The sequence below is a fragment of the Saccoglossus kowalevskii genome, chromosome 9, assembly GCF_978046115.1.
Source record: "Saccoglossus kowalevskii chromosome 9, keSacKowa6.1, whole genome shotgun sequence".
Classification (NCBI taxonomy): domain Eukaryota; kingdom Metazoa; phylum Hemichordata; class Enteropneusta; family Harrimaniidae; genus Saccoglossus; species Saccoglossus kowalevskii.
Window position 1 is genome coordinate 20,205,405 of NC_140649.1, and position 23,612 is coordinate 20,229,016.

Below are 23,612 nucleotides of genomic sequence, written 5' to 3' on the forward strand. Positions count from 1 at the left end.
CTTTATTCTCTTATTTTGTATTTTTAATATCACATTTCCTGTGTCATTGGTTTCATTTTGTAAAGGCCATCGCCGAAATCTGGACACTGAAAGCATAACATATACACTTCCAACGTTGTACGTTGAATCACTTGCAAGTGAAAAACGATAAGTCCAGCTCTCCAGAGGGCGCCCTCTATTGAAATCCAAGCAAACCTCAGGAACTACTGTACAAGATGACAACTTACCATGGGACCCGGGCTATGCTTCTCTCTGACGCCGTCTCATTGATGATGTTATGTGTTATATCCTATATAGTGTCCATCGTGTACGTGACCGATCTCAACGAAATTGCGACCCTTAGTTAGTACATCGCCTTTTGTGAGATATTAGCCTTGTTTAGGGTTTCTTATCCATTAAGTCTAAAACAATATTTAGGTAAGATTCAGCCACTTTTATATATTCATATATACAAAAAATGTTTAAACTCATAACTATTGTCGCTTTAATGATTTATTTAGACGCGATAACTCGTTATTACACGTCGCAGTGTACTGTGGGATGGAGTCAGAATTCAGCTGCAAAGTTCGATTCCACGATCCACTGATATGAAGGTAGACTCCTATTCATAGTTTTTGAAAATATTGGTCATAAATCGCGTGGCCCGAGAGACTGTTATAGCATGTAACGCCCTCATGCGGCATTACGTGGAAATTGCCCGGTGACGTTTGGCTGAGACTTGTCATTCGGCATTTTGTTAAGACGCCAACGGCGTTTGAAAGTGACTCTTTATTAGGCACCAGAACTGTCGACAGTCTAAACCATTTTGTCAAATTCCCATTGCAACGTGTAACCTAATTGCTGTTTGTTACAGTACCATATTTTCAGAAAAATTGGCATAATATTCAACAAATTCCAATTTGAAAACACGATGTTAAAGCAAAATAGCAATGTCCTACAAATTTCGATATGTCATAATTTCTCCATCATAAGAACCAAGTATAAGGTGTTCTGATAATGACAAACTGAATAGCAGCAATTCCTCAAAAATATAACCACCATTTTCTTGAAAAACAGACTAGTGACTCCAGCTTTCAACATCCTTCATGTTGAGGTATTATTTCCCTGTCCCAATGTCAACGCTGAGGGCGGTTAAGAACAAGAAAACCAAACTAGCTTTGCCGTTTTGTAACTGGCGTCCATTGCGAATAGCAAGTAACCAGTAATCGCCATATTGTTCCACTGTGCCTAGATTCCGTAATTTGAAAACAAATCAGTAATACTAAAAAAAAACGTGCCCGTTCAGTCTGACTGCTTAGACTTCATATTTGAGATGGTTCTGACATTTCTTGATATTTATGTGCGAAGTGATAAGAAACACTTTTAGCATTATCATGGAAACACGTGTTACTTTGCATAATTATACTTTTGTGTGTCGATGTTGCATGATGTTGAAGATTTCGAAAATTACCAAATAAATACAATCATCCTAGAATCGTTATTCACAGTGAATAGTTTAAATTGAAGCGAAACAGAGTGCCATATAAACATATTTAGCAAGTTTACGAGAGCAAATAGTGTATCTATAACGAAACAACATAACACCATCAAATATTAATTTTATTGGGGAACAAAATATACAACACACGTTCATCACTTCCGGAAAGGAGCGGAAAACGCAAAGTACGCCCTCAGAGCGCATGTATAATTTTGCACCCGGGAATATTCTTGATGTAAAATGAAAAAAGGAAGGTAATAAACAAAATGGTTAAATTCTAATTTTTAATTGTTCTTGGTTATTTTTGAAATTAATAAGATTTTACGTAAAATGGTAGACTGGCCCAGCCGGGGCAATTTTCATAATAATTCTTTCTTAAATCTTCTTCCGATACAAAATTACGAAATATCGCGGCAACTCGGAAGATTCTATAAACTCGTTTTTCGAAGATTTATACTATAAGACAATAAAAATTGCCACGACTAGGCCAGTCTAGTAAAATTGGTACAACTTTAAACTTCCGAGTCGGGGCTATAATTTGAAACCAACTTGGAACACCTCTATCGTTTGTGAAGATTGATTTATCAATGGAAATTCCACATGATAAATATCAAAATTTAAAAGTTACAATGTATTCAATGCCATCCATCTTGATACACAAAATACCAGGGGCACAAACATAATCTCTGTTGCGTCTGTGTTATGTTCACTCTAGAGTGTAGTTCTTTGTTTGCCATTGACATGCAGAAACACGCAGAACTATTTGTAATGTTTGTTCCGGGCAGTATACAAAGTGCATTGATCCAAATGAAAATCGTGTTTGTTTACAACAAAGTGTACTTTCCTTAACGTAATTACATGTACTTAGATAGAAGTAATCTCTTTTCCCCAACGGGATCTATACAGTATAAGCAACTCGTCTTAACAGGTGGCCAGGACGATATAAAAAAAAAACGGCTTTGGATGTCGAGATGTCTGGTTGGAATTGCGTCATTGCAGGGAAGACATTGGCTCAGTTGTCACGAACGTGTAAATAGGTGTTTTGGATTCAAGAGCAACAAATTTACACAAAATGGTCTCAAAATATTGTCATTGGTATTTTCATTGATATGTACACAAAAACGTGCACACAATCGTAGTAATAGTGTAGTACGTGCATCTACGGAAATAGTGTAAGGGTGGGTTATTATTCTTATTGGGTGAGGGACGTGCTCAAAAACAAATAACATGTAACTCACGTATCTAACATGTAACATCGCGATCTACCACATAAAAAATAAAATTCTATTTCAGCGCAATTTCTCGCGCAGATGAGAAACAAGGTTATACATGGAATAAAATTGTATTTCATTTCTTCTCTCCGATCAATAATCTCACTTACAATTCTTTGAGAATCATACAAATCTAATGGAAAAAAAGAATTAATTTTTTTTCCGCCCTCCTCAAAAAAATGCCTTATAAAAACCCGAGAAACAAGGAATAAATAAAGTCTGGCATTAGGTGCACGTGTCTAATACTATTTATTTCTTGCAACGATATACACGCCTTCTAACCTGTTACCTTGGAGAATGATTAGAGACATATACACTCCCAGAGCGACTCGATAACAGAACAAAGAATTCTTGGCGTCGCCCCTTTACAGCAGAACCCAAAGTTGTAGGACACACTTCTTCCCATTATTATTGCTCTGTTTACCTACAGGTCTGTATTGTGAAGAACTCTATTTTACTCCGTAGGTACAATACTCGGACCCATTTACCGACAATGATATAGGTTAAAAGAGCGGCCACTACTACCCCATTTAGGAGTCTACATGATTCAACGGTGATACCATCTGTAACAGACACAAGTGGTGGTGGTGATAAAACCTCTCCTCTTCCGACTATGTTTATTTTCAGTCCGTACGTTGTTCTCTCAATTGATGTGGGTCCTAAGCTGAGTCATATCGTATCACCATAGTTTGTATTACGCTTTCCTTCGTCGATATTGTTGAAATGTCAAGTAGGTAGACTAATTATATACATATATTTGTGCAAGTCAATATTATTTTGGTCTGCGGGGCAATCGCCCTTATGGCATCGAGGTGATTTGATGTGGGGGCGTGCTTGTATATCATTTGTTGTACAAACGCGTCTCCCGGAGCAAGATCCCGTTCGTGATCCTACCAAACACCGAAACCTAACAACGTACAAATGTCCTTGTAAGTCACCAGGTAAACCTGTCAGTGGTGTCCGCGGATTCGAGATTTATGTGTTGTTAGTAAGTCAGTTAGTTAGTTGTAAAGACAAGTTATGGCACAGTCATCGTGCGTCGTTAAAACAGATCACATGTAATCGCAAGAAATTGTCACTTCCATTTCTGACATCATTTAGTAATGGTCGAACCGTTCCGAAAATTGCTATGAATGCTATTCATCATTCGTTTTGTTTTATCGATTCAGCAGTTTGGTCATTCGACGACATCTTTCAGCAATGTAGTGTTCGCATACCAATGCTTCCAGGCAGCGTCGATTGGTCTTTGCCTCTCAGTTTGTGTGTTTATTAGGCAGTATTTTAAAGGTCAAACGGAAGGTGTTACTGACTGAAAAACAAATCGGATTGGAAATCTCTGTATTCGCCGGGACGTGTTACCTGTAAGCGGCGCTCTGAATAATACCAAACAGCATTATTTGAGTCAAGAACGACAATACCTGTTTGTTGAAAGCCAGGCTTAATACCCTAACCCGGCGAACAACCAGTAAAGGAGAATATAGTAGTGTGGGTATACGCGACGTTGGTGTGTGAAAAAGGTTTGATTGACTAGTATAAGTTGTGGGTATATATTTCGTCGTCCGCGATCGAAACGCCTTTTGTTGTCATTTCTGAAAACGCATTAGATAAGTTGTCTAGTTTCTCTGACTTCACGCCATTTCGCATGCATTTTTTACGTGCAGTTTAGTTGCCATGAAGTCCACCTCACGTACACCTCGCAGAAATCGATCGTCACTAACACTATATTACCAGCGACCTACACCCAGTCAACAGTGCTAATGAACTCTGCTTCTCGAGTACCTCTCTGCGCTGACCTACAGGAAATTCACTACATGTATTTTACGTAATTTCGCGTTCTTCTTGGAGGGGTAGACTATTATGTTGACGTCACATCCCACAGCGAGATTCAGCGAAACCACCTGTTGACGTGTAATCGCGTCCCATGCTCCCGTACGAACTCTTTTCATCGAAGGCGCCCTTTATGTTACCATGCGAAAACGAAGGTGAGTTGTAAAGGAATTGAATGATGTCCCTTCCTCTTGTTTACTTGTTTAATTCCTAGGGCCATACTCATAGAAATACAGACGCTTAATAGGTTGCTGGATAGAAACCAGCCCCCAAGCGCTAGACTCCAAAAATCCACTCAGACAGTCGAATCCTTAACTGACAATGCATGCCTTTATTGTCGTCGAAATGATAGACCGATTGAACAAAAATCACGTATGTTATAAGAGCGATACGGTAGCGAGGAACAAGACTTATACAAGGCGATACTACGATTTTTTATAAACAGCTAAATTTAAGATATGTTGTTTTTACCATTCCTTCATGCTTTTAGTATGAAAATGTATGCCTGTTCATTTTATGTTTTTTTGCGGAAGTAGAACGCGGGCACCGAAATTCGAGTTGTATAACACTGAATCCACACGCTTACACGTACCCGAATGTGAATATGTTGAATTTAAACTTGACTTTATGACAAATAAACGAGGCAATTTTTAAGAATTCGCAATACGCAGTGTTTGATTTTATATAATATTTACAAAAATGGTTTACACCCGAGCCTGTACCCTGGCAACCCGTGGTATTGTTTATTGACTGGAATGATAACGTTAATTATGATAAATTACCTCTTTGTCCGGGTTGTAAAGTCCTAGATCGATGAAGAAGATAAAAACAGACAGCGTTATTTATAAAAGACACTTTCTATCGCATTGATTATATTGTCTAAACACCGGCGTATTTCTTTGCATTGAACCAATTTTCACACTGCAATCAATACTAACGAGATAAAACTCTCTACGCTGGGTATGACATCTCGTGTGAAAGAACTGCATTTTTTTGTTTAAATGACATCGCCGTGGCAGTATTCTGTTTAAGTGTTATATTTAAAGTATTTTCAAATAAGTGGGCGTTGTGATTAGTGTATGATGCCAAAGTCAACGTAAAGTTATTTACGGAATCACCAATTTTCCTGTACATCAAATTTAGTGAATTCAGTTTAAAATAACGTTTTTTTTAATCAGCATTCATTTTGACATCTGTTAAGGCTTATTAACTCATTATACATTTGACATGAAGCACCCTGAGTCGATAACATGATGAATTACAGCCAACAGAAAGTGTTGTTTTGTCGCGCACAGAAATTGTGAACTATGAAAAATATGCGCATGCGCTGTGAATTACGTGTATGTACTATAAATTTAAAGAGTACCCCCCCCCGAATAAGTAATTTCGTGTGCTGCGACAATCAATGTAATGTAGCATCACTAGAAATGGCTAGAAATCGCATCCAAATGTGTATATAACCGAGGGTACATGCACACCTATCCCATGATGCCCTCCCAACCAAGCCACTCATCCATCTCTATTGGACTTTACACGCCATATTATATTGGGTTGTCTTTTTAAAATAAAAAGACACGCATATATTGAGTGTATGTGTAAATGTAGTGTAAATGGTAGATTGCTGTAAAATCCGTCGTATTTAGTAGGTGTCCGACGACATCGTGAACTTGAAATATTCATCATCATGTGTGGCTCAGTAAAATACAAGGATTGTGCGTGACTTTTAGTCGTATTTTATAAAGGGCGCTATGAGGGCGTTCTAATGTACTAGTACGCTGAACCACGACCGGTCATTCCTCAGCTCCTGAGAGCGAGGTTATTTGTAGATATGTTGGCGATCGCCGCTGTGTTTGCGGAAGTACTATGGGAGATTGCATGATGGAAGTGAAAAGTCTTTTGATCAGTAAGATAATTTTAGAAAAGTGAAAACTAGAGTGACTGTGAAATAAAAGTTGGTTTTAAATATAAAATATCATGGAATCTGGATGAAATAATGAAAGGAAATTGAACGGGTATGAAAGTAAATGTGGCAAGAATGCAAGGTCAGAATCCGGGAGTCAAAATACGTCACAATACATCCATCATCATCCATTGGCTGTCAACAACTATGGATGCGGTAAAAGTCTTGATTTGCAGTTGTGTGAATGGCCGGGGAAATAATTCATGCCAATTATGTGCTTCAGTAACAGTATTTGCTGCTTTTTTGTGCAATGGAAATAAATTCAAGAAATGCTGTCAAAGAACATTTTCTTCTAGTAAACAAAACAACCCTGGGACGTTTATCTTGAGAAATTGAGAAGACGAAAATCTCTTGGGACAGTCGTTGTTGTGAAACAATTGACATACTTCTCCAGGGTATCAAGGGTAGTTTTGATTATTAGAAGATGGAAACTGCTGTTTTATGGAAGAGCAAATTTCAATATCATTGGCCACAGTAATTCTAAATCGATGTTGGTTTTAATTGGTGTTACCTGGTGTAGAAGTAATAACATTACGATGTTTTCGAGTTTAATAGTAAATTATTAATATTAAGAAATTAATAGTAAATGGTAGACTCCCTTTTGAATAACATCAACCAGTCTAACGTGGTTGACAATGAAATTCTAACAGCAAGGCAATTAGGACAAATTAATAAAAATATACAAACATCATTTATATCAACTTGGAAAAGTTAATTACGTAACGACAATCAATCAAAACAAAATGAAATATAAATAATTAAGAACATACAGAGAAGTAAAAAAGAACAATTTTGCTTTTGAAACCTACCTTATTACCCTGCAAAATATTGAGATGCGCGAAAATTTAAATAATTCCGCCTCAGTGACCATAACTTGTAAACTGAGACCGACAGATACAACGGAATACTCCTTGCTAATAGATTATTTTTTTATTGTATAATAATTTAGTCTTAATATTTTCTTTCTCTGTTACAGTAATGTATTAGCTTAGTGTTTTGTATGTTTTTATTTTATTTTATTTTATTTATTTTTGTTTTTAACCTTTTATTCTTTCTTAAACATTTGTAGCCATTGCCAATCCCTCCCGGGAATGCGTAAGTGTTAATACAATTAATATTATTTAATTAATAATCTCGCACATTAGTGATTGGCTAGTTGAAGAGATTTTTAAATGGGCTACTCCATAGAAGTATTCGCCGTGACTCAGGACTTTTCATTCGGGTTTATACAACGCTTACATGTTACTATCAGGAAGGTTTAATGTCTTGTTTGTATTTGCACAATTTGAAAGGGGGGTTTATTTTCAAAATGTACTAGTATATGGGTGGTTATATGCATATTGAACTATACAAAATTTGAATTATGTCACCAAACTGTACGTTTTGATGACTCGTATGCAATTGTAAGATAATATTTCTGATATACTCGAAGTGAATCTCAGCACTGTGCTTTTTTATAAGTGTTATGGTTCGGTTAATAAACTGTGCAGAAAATCACAGACTTTCATTATTTTTTGTTCATAATTTTTCTAAATCTCAGTTTTTGTTGTTCATAATTATTTACAGCAATAACACTTTTTTCTGTTGTGAAACCATTTCTAGTTATCATGATTGTGTATATGACAGCTTTGCCCCACACAATAAGACATGTATGGATATGTGCGAGTATGTTTCATGGGTTAATAGGCCACTTCTTTATATCCCATAATGTCTAGTAATTCTAACTAACAACTATTTCGCAAAATTTGCGTAGCCTTGCTTCTACTCCCATATTGTCCTTCACAGTGAAGGTTAATGCAGATATATTGTAAATTAGACAGAGGTAACACTACAATACATTTCCTATACATTCCCCGGTATTACATAACAGCCTTTGTGCTGAGGCAGTTATGGTTCTACAACCATCACCAGTTCTCTTGTTAGGATTATTTCTATAAACAGGAAGTCTCCACACGTTGTTTGCACCAGTGTACGTGTGGTTTTAGGTGTATGCCGTGGACCATAACACTGCCTCTGGCAGACTCAGAAGAACAATTAGTAGTGATTATTATCAGATCGATCGATATCGACGTCACGAAGTATCAGTATATCGCTGAATACTAGTTCGACTCGTGACAGGACATCGACAATGCGTACACGGGCATGTTGTTTCATAATTCTGTAATTGCATCTAGTGTTTGGGAAAACTAACCGTTGTTTGAAATTGATTCGTGCTCGAGTAACAAGAAACATTGGATTAGACAGGCGTGGCTTTACTGATGGAGTCATTGATAGATTGTCAAAGTAATCAAGTCGTGGCTAAACAAGTTAGTGGATAGTCGGATGCAAAACAAACACAGAAAAAAACATACGGGGGCGATTTGATAAACATAAACGGATGTTATCAAATAGAGATAATATGCGTTTTACTTAAATTAAAATATTTGGGTCGTTTTCATCTGATTTGAATTGAGATCGCGTTGAAATAAACACTCGTAGCTCGTAGCTCGAGGTCACGCATACCTAATCTTGGACAAATTAACTGCACTGAAATTTGATTGTTTGAAAACCTTGAGCATGTTTCGTTCTGTGTATAGCGATCCAGGGAAACTGAACCATCGTGATTAATTAAAGGGCGGTAGTCGTCGCGCAGCGCGTGTTCGAATTCCATGCAAACAAACAATGTATATTACACGCGTTGTATACGTCGCTATATCGAACAGGACGCGGCGCGGCGACCACCGCCTTTTATATGAAACTTAAACTATGATGACAATATTCAATTTGATCTCGGTCATTCTAGGTTTATTCATTTAGACTTGGTCATGAATTAAATTCAATGCTTTCTACACAAGTTAATAAGTCGACTCATAGACCCCGAGTCTATGGTCGACATGATTATTTACTACAATTTTGACTACCTTCGCCGAGCCATTGAGGGCGCGCTCGAATTAAACTGGAAATGCCCCTCCGTGAGTAGTCAGTCGCCCGTCGCTATAGTGTACGTATATATATAGTTTTGCCTGCAGAACATTTATGCAGCAAGTACAGTTGAAATCAATATGAGTGGTTCTTGAGATAACAATTGCCCTAACATGTTAAACGGTGATCTACCAAGTATAAATATGAATTAAGAAATACTTCTACATCGTTTTCTCGCGACTCACTAGACAATATGGTTTATATAAACAGTAATTCCGGCCCAAGATGAAATGGGGATGTAGTTCTTGTCATTGCAACCGACTAACACAGACACATTTCATGTCAATTCCATACACTGAGATTCGTCACGTGAGTCTGTGTTCGGAAATAATCGGTATGATTCGTGCGGGGGGCAACCGACGTTGTTACGCGGTGTTAAGTTTAGTGACCTCGAGCTACAAACCTATTTCAATCATTAATCACTCAAACTCATTCAGCGTCACATTGTTACTTGTGATTGCTATTTTAAAACATAAAACAAGACCACAGTAAATTTTTAGAGCCGTCAATGGGTGTTTAATTTCAACACCTTTAATTTTGACCTTTAATTTCAAAACGCATAAGGAGATCCCTTGTGAGATGGTTTCGTTATATGCGTAAAAAAGAAAAAAACATTCTCCAGCCTCCGATTCGTCAGAATGGTATCTATGGAAACATGTAAACTACGGCAGCGAAGTAGACGAATAATGAATCGCGAATCAATAAAAAAAAATGAATGTCGAAGAATGACTTGACTGTGACTCATAACCAGCCTCAAAAGCGACCTTGTATAGGAACGTCGGCGATGCGTGGACTCGGCGCCTCGTGCCAACGCATTCCCTAAAAATAGTATTCCTGCAATAATTGGATACGATACTGTTCGCGTCATGATTGACATTTCAGATTTGTTTTAAACGAAGTTGCTCTGTAGAATTGCTACTTTGTATTATAAATACATCATCCGGTTCACTAAGTTAAATATCCCATAATACAAAACTTTTAATATTAGAAATTAATTGTAAACAAAATTTCTCATTTGTTTCTGTGCCAATATTTTGAAAACTACACAAAAATATAGAGCAAGGAAATATCGATTGATCGATCCGTCGGGTCTATAACCTCCCCCTACCGACTTCTCGCGTTCCGACCGGGGTTACGCCTGAATACGAATAGCAATAAAATAACTCTGTATACAAGCCAATTGTTGATTGGCCGTTGAGACGTAAACAAAAGCTGGCCGGATTTGTGTGTCAACAAGCATAAAGGTAGCTGCCTATTGAAGTGCAAATTTGGAATGGCGATTGTTAAGTGGCCGATACAATGAAAATCCACGGCGTACACACACTGTGCAGTAATCGACAAGAACGGGGCAACGATATCTAAACTCGCGCCAAACCGGGGATTATGGCAGATATGTTTAAATCAATATGGGCGGCGTGAGCTGAAACGGACTTTCGTCGTCGACGACGATTGTGGGACGACTTGGGAGTTGCAATGTATAGACAGAAGTTACAGCAGGGGAACAGAACATCGGACAGGGTGCAATCTTCTCCCGGTAACCTTAGAAATCGGTCAGTGCTTACAAACAGGTAGGGACGGGGACGTTTTCTTTTTAATTACGGCGAAGACTACTGTGTATTCACAAGCAATATAATGTATGTGGCCCACTGAACGACTGAGACAGGGGGTTCTATTTCAATCCGAGCACTGAGTATTAAAACAGGCAGGAATCAATGGGGAGTGCGTTGGGGTTTTGGTGTCAGAAAACCGGACATATTAGACTAAGTTTACCAACTGTGAAAACACGAGAAGGGGTTCTTTCAACTTTACTGACAAGAATATACACAGTCGTTCGATTACGTGTGTTGATTTTGACAAGTACGTTAGAGACAGAGTTGGCCTCGTATCCAGCTGGACTCTCACGTACGTTTTTTGGAATATCTATTAACAAGTCACGGTCCTGCCGTTGCGAACACAGTGACAAGCCAAGCATAGTCGTTCATTGTAAAGTGATACGCAAAACGAACACACTATTCCATTCGAAATTGGCGTTTGAGAATAAACCGTGCCGTTTTTAAGACAACTAACTGGCACGGTCTAGACGATGGGAAACTCCTAGACAATATCGGTAGCTCAGGATACGTCAAAATGACGTAATTGTGACAATCATTTCAATCATACAGGTCGTTTCGGTCGTGGTAGCAATGCGGCTGCCGTTTGGAGATATTTTGAGCGTGCATTTGGGACGCACCGCCATTTCATTACAAATCCAGAACAGGAGTCTGAACACAGAAGTAATGGAAACGTTGTCTCCACGCCACTGTACACACTCGTTATTTCATTTAGACGCACCCCGTATGTAAATACAATCATGGCAAATTCCGATGTCAGCCGTCCTCCTATACTATAACGAATGAGCCGCATTACGTCCAAACACTGTCCTAAATATCAACACACACCGTCAAAATACGCTCTTCTTGACAATAACACACCTACAACTCGTCTGGAAGCATACCCTCGTTTGCACGGTGGTAATGTAATGTAAACTTTTTGCCCGACTTACAAATTACGACACGCTGTTTATTTTATCTACGGTCTGTTTGTAGCCTGTATACGGTAATCCATTGAATGTCTGACAGCTGCCATGTAACAACACGAGAATGGAAGTTGACTAGTTTTAACGATTGTTGTCGCGTGCTACTGAGAAACTCGCTGTGCAATGAAAGGCGGGGGACGCTAGTATGATAATGTATTAGAGATAGAATCGAAAATGCTCAGTCGCCTTTATTCACCAGTTTATTTCCTTATATTATTCGCGTATGTAGATGCTACATTCCCTTCATACGGCTATATTGTGTATATCGTAATATATACACCCAATTATATGTCAAGCATAATCGTTCAGAGTTTTCAGGAAAATAAATATATGCACCGACTTGGTAGTGTTATGATATTCACGTGTGTTATTTTGCTCTCTATAATTTAAACCATAACAATTAAACCATTATTCATTTTTTTTAAATATTGCTGCCGGCGACAATTAGTAGTTAGTGGAGTGAGGACAAACTATGTTTCCAGTGGACGTGTGAGGTCATCGAGGTCGTGAGATAAGTTTCTTGTTCGCCCTCCGTGTACCCGCATTAATTATAACACAGGCGCTTGACTATGATAGATGAGTGATAATCATGTCAGGTTAATTATTTATTCTTCAATCATGAAAAAACAATACCCCTAAGACACTATTGACGCTTTATTGTCTACTTTCATATACTTAATCGGGTATTTTTTATAAACTCTCCAATAACAAAAACTCTCTAGTTGTTACGCCCGGTGTCGTTTGTGACGCACCGTGATTACAAACAGTTCACGTTTTGCGTTTTACTCTCCTCTCCGAAACTGTTCTCATTTCTCGATGTTGTTGGCTCCACAGAAACAAGAGCAAAGATACCGAATGGGAACTGCTGAGTGCCTGGGACATCGGTGACGATTCCGATGAGATTGGGGGATTAGGTAAGTGGACAAAGCCATGTATTTACAAAGATATGTCCTCGGCGATTGAGTCTGCCATAATGAAAAAAAACACCGTCCTATGGGAGTATCTGTGCTTCCAACCATAAAATGACAAAACGACCATATATACGTAGAGATTAAGCTCCCAGAATGATTCGTTCTCCTCCCGATATAATCTACTAGATGATATGTACATGGTGTAGTACGGTTGTTGATAATACAGCTGCCAATCACGTTTGATCTGTTCGACCCCTGGCGACGTATTCAACAATAACATACATTGTTTACATGGTATTCGAACACGTACAGCGCGACGACCATCGCTCTTCACTATTGTACAAGGGAGGCCTTTCCACACACTCACTGTTGTACAGTTTGGCCAATGTTCAAAGTTTAAACATTAATATATAAATGTTCATTTTCAAGTTCTCCAAACAACATTCTACTGCGTATGATACAATTATTAATTATAATTGTGCACATAATTATTATTTAAAGCGCGGTGGTCGTCGCGCAGCGCGTGTTCGAATTTCATGTAAATAAACAATGTATTTTACACGCGTTATATACGTCGCTATGAGTCCCATATCGAACAGGACGCGGCGCGACGACTGCCGCCCTTTAAGCTTTGTTTCTATAGAACGCGAAGATAAAACATAATTTTTAGAAATAATAAGACAACAACAAATACTACTATTACGTTATGTATAGGCACAATCGTCTCACAAGTAGCGTAACCCTAACCCTTATAGTTTTATACTATGGTACAGCACAATACTATTATACACGCAGTGTATGGATTTTTAAATAGGTTTCTACCTATAATGACTCAACGCATGTTAGACACGCCTACCCCGTTGTCACAATACAACTAAACATACCCATCGTTGTCAGTGATTAATTAATTCATTTAGGGAATTCGGTCAGTAACGGTTCATGCAATTACGCTGATTAATGCCGCGAAATAACGGATGAGTTGTATGCTGCAAACTCATCTGAATCGGTCGTAAAATGAATCCTAAGGAGATACAGAGACTGATATTTGTTCGAACCATATATTATTTATAGGCACGTGTTATTGTGAATACGAATACGCCAAACAATTTAAGGTCAACACGAGGATGCGTTTCCGTAATTGTTAATACTACAATTCATTTTCTGTTATTTCTCGCATAATATATTAAAGGGTTTTCACTTGATTTATTACAAAACAACGAAACCTTATATTTACATAGTGAAAACAAATTATATCAACTCAAATCGTATATGCCTTGAAGCAGGTATTTTGTTGGGTTGAGGAAAAATAAGATAATTTATGTTTCAATATCTGGGACTATGACACTCGATAGAAGAAGTGGTGGCGTTTTAAACATATTTAAATTGATTATAATTGCCATGGTGATTTCACTGTGTTTATTCTAACTACATTCGGCATACGAAGAGAATAATGTCATCATGGAACCGCGAAATCGCTACTGAGAAATTATTGATAATGAAAATAGGTCAGTATATAACCTGATCAAAGTTGCAGTGAACGTCCATGCAATGCACATATTGACTTCGCGTGCCTCTGCAAGGTAGTCTGTAATTAGTCGCTACCATGATGATTCCAAAGATCGAGCATTGTAATATCTTTTTTTTTTATCAACCGCGCCCTCCAACGTGGAAGCACTTGTGTGACGTAGTAAAATTCTCAAATGCTGCACTGAAGTCTGTGGTGCCTGATCACCAAATTAAACATGTTCATTGTTTTAATCAAATAAGTACAGCCTCATTTATTTTAGGAGAATCCACTTCTGAATTCAATTTCAGGGTTGCGTTACATACGATTTCTTGAGAAGTCTCCCTTTAAAATTAATCTTTTTTTCAGGGTAATTAACATGACTATGCATGTCCTTTGTCAAGTTGGTCGAATTTACTGATTCTTGAAAACTAGAATATAAATAACGCCCGTTTTCATGAGACACTGTAAAAGCATGTTATTTTAGATGTCACTAATTAGAATGGAGTATATTCTCACAATGAAATTATTGGCACTTTATCTAATTCAGTTAATTCATGCATTGAGTTAAATTCGCTAAATTTAAAGTGTTTTGCAGTATTTGCCCCCTTCCTCCAAAAACACACACACGGAACTGTTTGCTCAAATTACAGGTAGAGCATGAAGACTGAACACCAACTTGGTCGAAATACAACAAATATTATTATTGGTTTGGTCATTGACCGATTATCCCCTTGAAGAAGTCTATTCATGCAAGGAGACCAAGTTCATTGTTGTACACGCAAAGATCTGCTGTATATTTATCTTCACATTCAAACCGTGTGTTCGCATTTTTAGAGTGTTTTTAAAATAAAGTAGCGCTACCCACTCGAAAAATCGTTGCTATGGTGATTACACGCATGCAGCAAATGTGATTCCATAATCCCTAGTTGCGCCACTTTTTTGTGACAAATCGTCTGAACTTTTTTTTTTTCAATAACGAATGTTTTATTCTTTTGATAGGTATTGTCTCATGGAACAAACGCAGCGCCAAACCCAAGCCAGGTACGGTGATTTTGTTTTCGTTCGTATTTTGTTTTATATCAAAAGGGACATACTGGTCATCATAGTGGTGCAAGGACACTCACATCACCCTCTGTTGTGATATGTTATGTCCCCGACGAATTAGTATAACTATTATTATGTGGATTTAATGATTATACAATGAATCTACATGTAGGGGCTTGATCCCAGAGCGTTGCTACACTGGAATATCGGACAGGCCTTTTTGGCATCACCGCGCCATAATACTATTGTCGAAGTTACAAAAGAAGCGGACATTATTTCCAGCCCGTGCTTGTTTCATCGTACGATTGATTCGCCATCGTTACTTCACGCGTGCATTTTTTGATTAATGAAATAAGAAAACATCTTGTTCAAACTCTTTTATTTAAATTAAGTCACCGCAATGCACATTGGGGAAAATCTTATTACGCGATGATGGTCCTTATATCGCTCCGAGTGCAAGTGATTTTCGAGCACTCTTTTTTTTTCTATTGCCTTGGAAATCGCAGCGAGTCGTAGCGACTGTTTCTAAGTAGTCATGGTCGTAATCCAATCTTGTCCGATCTGCGAAACAGGTAACTATTGAATCCCAAAGTGCCCTATGATTATATAATATTTAGTGGACCTGAACACGATGCCAATGTCAATCGATAGTAGACAATTTGTTATTAATGTGTTGTCCATGCGCTGCGAACCGTTCTATATAGAAACATCAAACACCGTGTTGTTTACACGCATGCGTATTCGAAATATCGACACCATTAATAACTTTCATTACGGAAGTACAAATTGCCATTAGACTGAACAATTTCCGGTTCCGCTTTCTTTTTTATTGAAACATAATTGTGAGTAGTTTTTTATTTCATATATCTGCCCTTCCTATTCAGTATCTTTGTCAATTATTATAAACATGCTCACTAACTGTACTGCTCGACTGTTCTTTTGGCGATATATTGAGCACAAACCCTGGTAACCACCTGTTGCTATGCAATCTACTCGGTAACAGGAGCTCTTTCAACTATTTACAGTTAACTACACCTGTAATGCGAACAGAGGAATAATTGTTACTATGGAAACCGTATACACGTGTGTAAACAGTTTGATGTGAAGTCAGACCGTGAAGTTGTATCAGCAACTTTCCTTGCCAAATTGCGCAACGTTTCTTGGACGCCATCTTGAATGGTAGTCACGTGTTGCGAAATTTACTACAACAACGCAATCAGTTTCCGAATAATTAGGTGAACACTTGGCGCCTGATCTGACATAAACATTTAATCTCTCTCTCTTTTCCCAACACCGAGTCAAAAATTATGTCTCATAGAATATGCTAGGCCAATACACGACACGGGTAAATAATATCATGTTAAGTAAATAAGAATATTGATTTTGAAGGTAAAACTTCTTCCACGGGGGAGGGGAGATTCCAGGGGAAAATGCTTTTAAAAGAACACACACACCTCAATGCAGGAAGCAAAAAACGACAACATCGTGTCAATAAAAAATACTCGAAAATGAAACTGTTCTACTTTTGCCATATCCGAACGGGTAGCCGAAGCAGTCGCAAATCTGTCGTTCTCAGGCTGTCCAAAGCGGCAATGTGAATACATTGTGTGTGTTTTTAGCATGACCAAATAATTTGCATTCGATACTGTATTTTCATAAAATAATTAGAAAGTGATTTTTCTTGCACCGTGACATATTGCACCATTCGTTCAATAGATCACTGAACAAAAATATACATTGCGAATTTATAAAATACAATATCAAGCATAAATGTTCAAAAAATACTCTGAGTATACCACATCGCCATTTTAAACAAACAATCTTAACCATTCATTGACAAATATTTGTTTTTCTTATTCACCATTCGTTGGCTTGAAATCTGATAAACAGTGCGCGAAATCACTCATGCAGCCATAGATCCTGTTCAGACTGTTTAACATTTTGATTTCCATCAAAAAAAAAACAAAGACCTGGCGATACAAATATACATTATATACATTGACCCGTGCTAACACTACATCCCTTTTATGAATAAATCACTCGCGCATGCCCACCCGTAGATCACGTATCGTGACCGCCGTGTTTATCTAGTACGATACGGTTCGTACCTTGACTGACATTTATTGCCACACCTTATCAGCCGTAACTCGGAGAAACGATTCACAGACAGCATCGAGCATGAGAATGTGCCCCAGACGTACAAGCATCAATAAATAAAACATTTATATTAGAGTTAGTGGTCCGTGTCTTAGTACCTGGTCGGACGTATAGTGTGGCAGTTCACTGAATACTCCAGGAACTTACTCAGTAATAACTCCCGGTATATTGTACATCCAGACTTCAAGTTCAATGTCTATGTACGAATTACATATCTGGCTGTGGATATTTCGTATTTACATTGTATTTCGTCATGTTCCTTGCAATGCGGTACTTGGTAGTAACATGGAACTATAAACCCCTTATAGTTCCATGGTAGTAACAAATATGTATTGTTTAAAACAAATTTATGGGGTTCAGTCTCACTTGATATTTTGTCCGAATATGAAAACGAATACGCCATCTCGTTTATCCTCGTTCACAGGTAGTCGCGATGTGACCACTAAAATAGTTCTTCTAATATTTATTGATCAAATGACGATTTGGCAGGTAACTAGTTGATTTGAAACACCGCGAGCTGCGGTCAAATTCCAATGTAGGGGCGCAGAGACATAAGCGAACATGATAACATATTTATTTTATTTTATTTTATTTTATTTTATTTTATTTTATTTTATTTTATTTTATTTTATTTTATTTTATTTATTTTATTTTATTTTATTTTATTTTATTTTAGTTTAGTTTAGTTTAGTTTAGTTTAGTTTAGTTTAGTTTAGTTTAGTTTAGTTTAGTTTAGTTTAGTTTAGTTTACTTTAGTTTAGTTTAGTTTAGTTTAGTTTAGAAACCCGTACAAACTTCTGAGGCAAAATTCATATTGATGGTTGTCAGTTTGACAGCATTCTACAATAGGTTTATCTGACAACTTTTCGATGTTTAAAGTGAGAAAAAATGTCTGATATTTTGACATCAAACTGCGTTACTGTAACATGCGCATACTTCATCCTCAAATTACATCTTCAATCGCGAGTATTTGAAACAAATCGCAACTGCCAAACAATATCGGTTTCCCTCGAGGGTCCATCGTGTAGTAACTTTTTATCGTCGTGTATCGATAACCGACATAGATAATACATGCACCTCTTTACACCCGACATCCTGTTATACCGCTCTATCACCTTGGTGTTTATCGTGGCTACCATTCAATTGTGTTTTTGGAATACTTGCCTTTAACGCGCTTGGCTTCAGTTTCAAAAAGTCCAACACAATAACAAGACATACGCTTACTATGTCAAAAGAGGCGAAACGTTTTTATTACTAACTGGAGATCGGATAACCTTGTTAAAACTACATCGCCTTGAATCGGTCTGGAATTGACACCTTTAAAAGTTTATTGTTTTGAGTCACGGTGCCAAAATAAAACGACCGGGGGGCCTTGGTAATAGAATATGAACACTGACACATTTGGAATAAATGCCCCTCTTTGTTCCGATTATCGACTTTATTTCTTTAGACAGAGATAGCTGGTTTTATTGTTGTCGGGGTGTAGTTGGTTCACCTATTAACCCCAAGTATCCTGCGTGTTTCGTCTTCAGTGTACGTAAACGACCTGGCAACGAAATGGACAATGCTACTCGTCAAGTGATGTTCGAGGCCACGTTAAACAGAATTCTGTTGATGTTAATTGTAACGGGAAACATAAAATGTGTTACTTTCAGCAGAAGGTTAAGAGCGAACTTCGTTCTCAGTGGCTTGCTTTAACCCCTGACGTGTTGGAGTTCTTCAAAATGCTTCAAATTACATGCTGTTTTGTCACGAGGATGGAAACGTCGATAAAAAAATGGTAATTGCATATCGAACACGATATGGCCGGGTGGAACGATGCACTAAGCGGTGTATTATCACCAGACAAATGATTACACATATTATGGTTCCCATATTCTAACATGTTTTTGTAATCCGTCGTAGCCCCGATAATCATTCAAATCAGAATTATATTGCAGTGTATACCCACGCCTGCATGGGAGTGATATGGCCTTGATATCACAGAGGCGTGTTTTGTGATAATAGTCAACGCGATAAAACGGTTAATCGCAAAATCGATAGCCGATTACTGTGCAGAATTCCAGCGATTCCAATGTAAAGTATGCAGTATTAGGAACGTGTTATTTTCTTATGAGAGAGGCTAGTTATTTTGTTTTTACTCAACGCGTAAATTCTAATGAGCTCCCCCCCCCCTCGTATAAAAATATCTACACAGGTTGCCCACTTATAACAACACTTTAAAACATTGTGACCCCTACCTAACTATTTCAGAGTTTTTCAACCATCAACTATATTTTGTTACTGGGTATGCCTTGAGACCATTAAAACATGAAATGAGTAAATTTCGTCTACACTTTTAAAACTTTATGATGTACTTGTAGTACTAGTAACTAGTTATGTAGATTATGATTTGAAACATTATGCAATTAAGTAGGTACTAGTAGTATAAATAACAACATACCCAAATGTTATGCACGTGTATTCTAGTAAATGTTCAAACTATGTCACATTTTGAGTTTGAATAGTACATCGTATGTACTAGTAGTTTGCTCTAATAGACCATTTTCCGTTCACTGCGAGAATCACGCGTTATGCGTGAAATCGAACGTAAAAACAGGACAAACAAAGGTCATAGCGTCGTAGTCGCGTCAAACATCGCGTGGGATTCGACAAACGCGAAGTATTTTGGGGAACATTTCCATGCTTAATAATGTGCTGTCCACATTTGATGATAGGCAATTTTGATTAAGTAAGGGTATTCGGAAGCAATATTCCTCTGTCGAAGATCGGCCGGTCGATGTGAGTTACGAAATAAAGAAATTCTAGTTCAAAATCAAATCGTTCGATTTTCGCGGTAGACGTTCGACGCGCGTTTTTCATACATCTCGCGAGATCTCGCAATTGTACGGAAAATCCCCTATATAATATATATATATGTTATTTTTCTCAGACGATGCATTGGCCATACATGTTACATGCAAAATAGCAAGTTGAGCGGTTAAAGCATTTATGAGAGTTCAGACACACATGCCCCGAATTATGACCATTTTCCTGAAAATCCAAGATGGCTACCAAGCCACTTGACTGATCAAAATTATTTTATTTTTCCCGTGAGAAGTTTTGGTCATACATATTATACTGAAAATGTTAAAGCCCTCATGAGAAACAGTGCCCCAAATTGTGTTAATTTCTGTCAGAAATCACAAATAGCGACCAAACCACTGATCAAAATACTTTTAAGAAGCTTTGGCCATACATAATACATACAACAACAAAATATCATTTGTGTAGAAAACTGAAGATGGCGGCGAAATCACGTGACTAACTAAAATTATTTGTTGCATTGTCTGAAGGAATTCAGTTGAGGGATGCAACATGGTAAAATTCGGAGAAATAACTTGTGAAACAAAATACTTCCTGTTTATGAGAAATCAAGTATGGCGGCCAAACCTGACTAAAAATAGGGTCAGCGGTTCTCAAGTAGAAGAGTTTCAAGTATGTTTTGACGTTTTTTTCAGGAAACCATGGCGGACAGTTCAAATAGCTAGCCAACATCCCAATAAAGCTACAACAACAACAATTTAGAATGCCTTGACCCCAGAAAAGGTTCAAAATTGCCGATCGGGTTTAACTTCAATCAAACATGGCTACCGAACCAATTGACCAATCAAAACTCTGAAAGTCAGATAAACAAAGTCACATTAGGGTCTTTCATTATAGAAAATGTCAGACCATTTCGTTCAGCAGCTTGATGAAAAACAAAAATGGCGGGAGAAGGAAAAGGAAAAACCTGAAAAAAAACAAGGCTCCAAACTGACTTGGACCTTAGTTATAACCTTCCTTAAAGCGCGGTGGTCGTCGCGCAGCGCGTGATCGAATTTTATGTAAATAAACAATGTATTTTACACGCGTTGTAAACGTCACTATGAGTCCCATATCGAACAGGACGCGGCGCGACGACCACCGCCCTTTAAGTAAAGTATTAAAGCCTAGCAATGTGATGCCACATCCACTTGCTGGAGACTTTCCACTTTTGTCTGCAATCAGCAATATATTTCACCTCCACTGTTATCTGGTGACCGTGAGATTGATTGGCTGTGTAACATAGCGTGGTGATAACAAAAGTGATATCCCCAGTCATTTTAAAATCATGTCATTTAGTGCACAGTCACTCTAGTAGAGTGACTGTGTTTGGTGGAAATCCGCATCTATGAAAATTATTTACTGACCAATGGGTGTATTACCCTGCAAAGGCAAGTTCCCACGGCGAAGTAAATATGACACCCCGTGCTTCACAATGCTGCAACATATTCACATAGTTAAAGAAACAAGATCTAATCTGCCATTCCAGATATTAATAGAGAATGCAAAGCAATCAGAATAGTCGTTAATGACAGTGAAGAAATTGCTGTTGTGTCCTAGAAAATCTCTTGCCCCTAAGGTACCTAGTGAAAAGGCATGCCCCTTCTTTTTGTGTATTCAAAACTATCACGCCACTCCCTGTTTGTTTGTTTGTTTAATGCTTCTCCGGGCATATAAGAAAATGACCCATGGTTATGATAACAACATTGATTATTTTGTTTATGTTATTTCATTTACAGAAACCAATCACGCGCATTCACAAAATGCATGGCAACAGTATCTATGCACAACAGGAACAAAATGTACCTATATCGAAGACGTGAAAGAGTTTGTGGAGTCGAGTCTTGATCCTCGCTTGAAACCACGCGCGCGCTCAGCGCCGGAGCGACCGAGCGTGTCGGAGATTGTATCTGAAATAAAAGAGGATAAAAAAGACATTACAAAAAGTAAGCATTTAAATGGAATTTATTCAAGTACTAAAACTTTTGATCAAAAACGGACACTTATGCATAGGGCGTCCGCCGGTAGCTATGGTAGCCATCGAACTGCAGGACATCATGGCGGATCTTCCGAGTCCGCTCGACACAGAAGCAGTTCGTCGGGGGATATTTCGAATAGTAGAACTGCGAAAAGTGCGATCAATATGTCGCGGCTTATTATTAGTATCGGGGAGCGTAAGCACGACTTGGCGATTAAAAACGGAAAATCTACAGAAAAACAAAATGGTATTAATAACAAAACGTTCTCTGATAAGAAAACGCCCACTTTTTCAAGATCCACCGAAACTTCAGGCGCCGCAACTCCGAACGAGAGCCCACCGACACCAATCCCAGCGCCACGAACGGAAAACAACCAATCTCCGAATGCGGTGAAATTTTCGTACACCAAATCGAAAACGCCTGGTAGTACGACAACTCTGCTTTCCGATAACACTGACTCTAGTTCCGGGAGAGATTCCGCCACCAATGGCGATGAAAGGAATTTACACTCGTCGCCCTCTAAGAGGGCGCACTTTATTTACCAACCAGAAAGTACAGCCTCTTATTATCCACGTGCAAACATTGACCACAAGCTACAAAAACATACAAGTAAATGCAACGTATTCGACTCGCAGACAGTGAGTGTGTCAGATATATTAAACAGTACGCCGAGATTGGAGAGACATATCACTTTAACAGAAAACGATAGCCCTCAGGGGGCTAAAAATAATAACAGATTCAAGGTGAAAACGCCCTCAAAGGACTCGCATAGAACAGACAAAACCGAAGGTTCGTCTTTTCCGCCTGTTTACAGCAGGCCGACAACAGAAACATCGACTCAGAGTTTACAATTAACACACAACGGAACGTCGGCAAAAACGTTACCAAGAGTCTCATCGACTTCGAAGTTAGTTGGTGACGCTGAGAACGGTTCGGAAATAGGGTACTGTGAAAATGGCCAAATAGAAGAGGGTTATATTGACCCGGAGAGTGAACTCGGTATGGTAATGTTACGAGAGGGCGTTGACCTCAGTCGGTTTACTGAAAAGGTGAGTCTGGGTATACTATTTTATAAAAAGATATACACCCTGGGGGTCGC

At 38.2% G+C, this 23,612-nt stretch overlaps 1 protein-coding gene across 6 annotated transcripts in view; it reads left to right on the top strand.

Moving 5' to 3' along the window:
• Positions 1 to 4,233: 4,233 nt before the first annotated feature.
• LOC102808701 (uncharacterized) overlaps positions 4,234 to 23,612 on the top strand; it is a 32,273-nt gene continuing 12,894 nt past the window's right edge. For 2 of the 6 annotated variants that reach the window (XM_085503283.1, XM_085503282.1), the window contains exons 1-4: positions 10,740 to 11,064; positions 12,906 to 12,985; positions 15,489 to 15,530; positions 22,274 to 23,562. In XM_085503283.1, the coding sequence (XP_085359409.1) occupies positions 10,970 to 11,064; positions 12,906 to 12,985; positions 15,489 to 15,530; positions 22,274 to 23,562 (1,506 nt within the window). In that variant the 5' untranslated portion in view covers positions 10,740 to 10,969. Of the gene's footprint in view, positions 4,731 to 10,738; positions 11,065 to 12,905; positions 12,986 to 15,488; positions 15,531 to 22,273; positions 23,563 to 23,612 lie in introns of those variants that run through there. The other 4 variants (XM_085503285.1, XM_085503286.1, XM_085503284.1 and 1 more) reach the window with 3 other exon arrangements.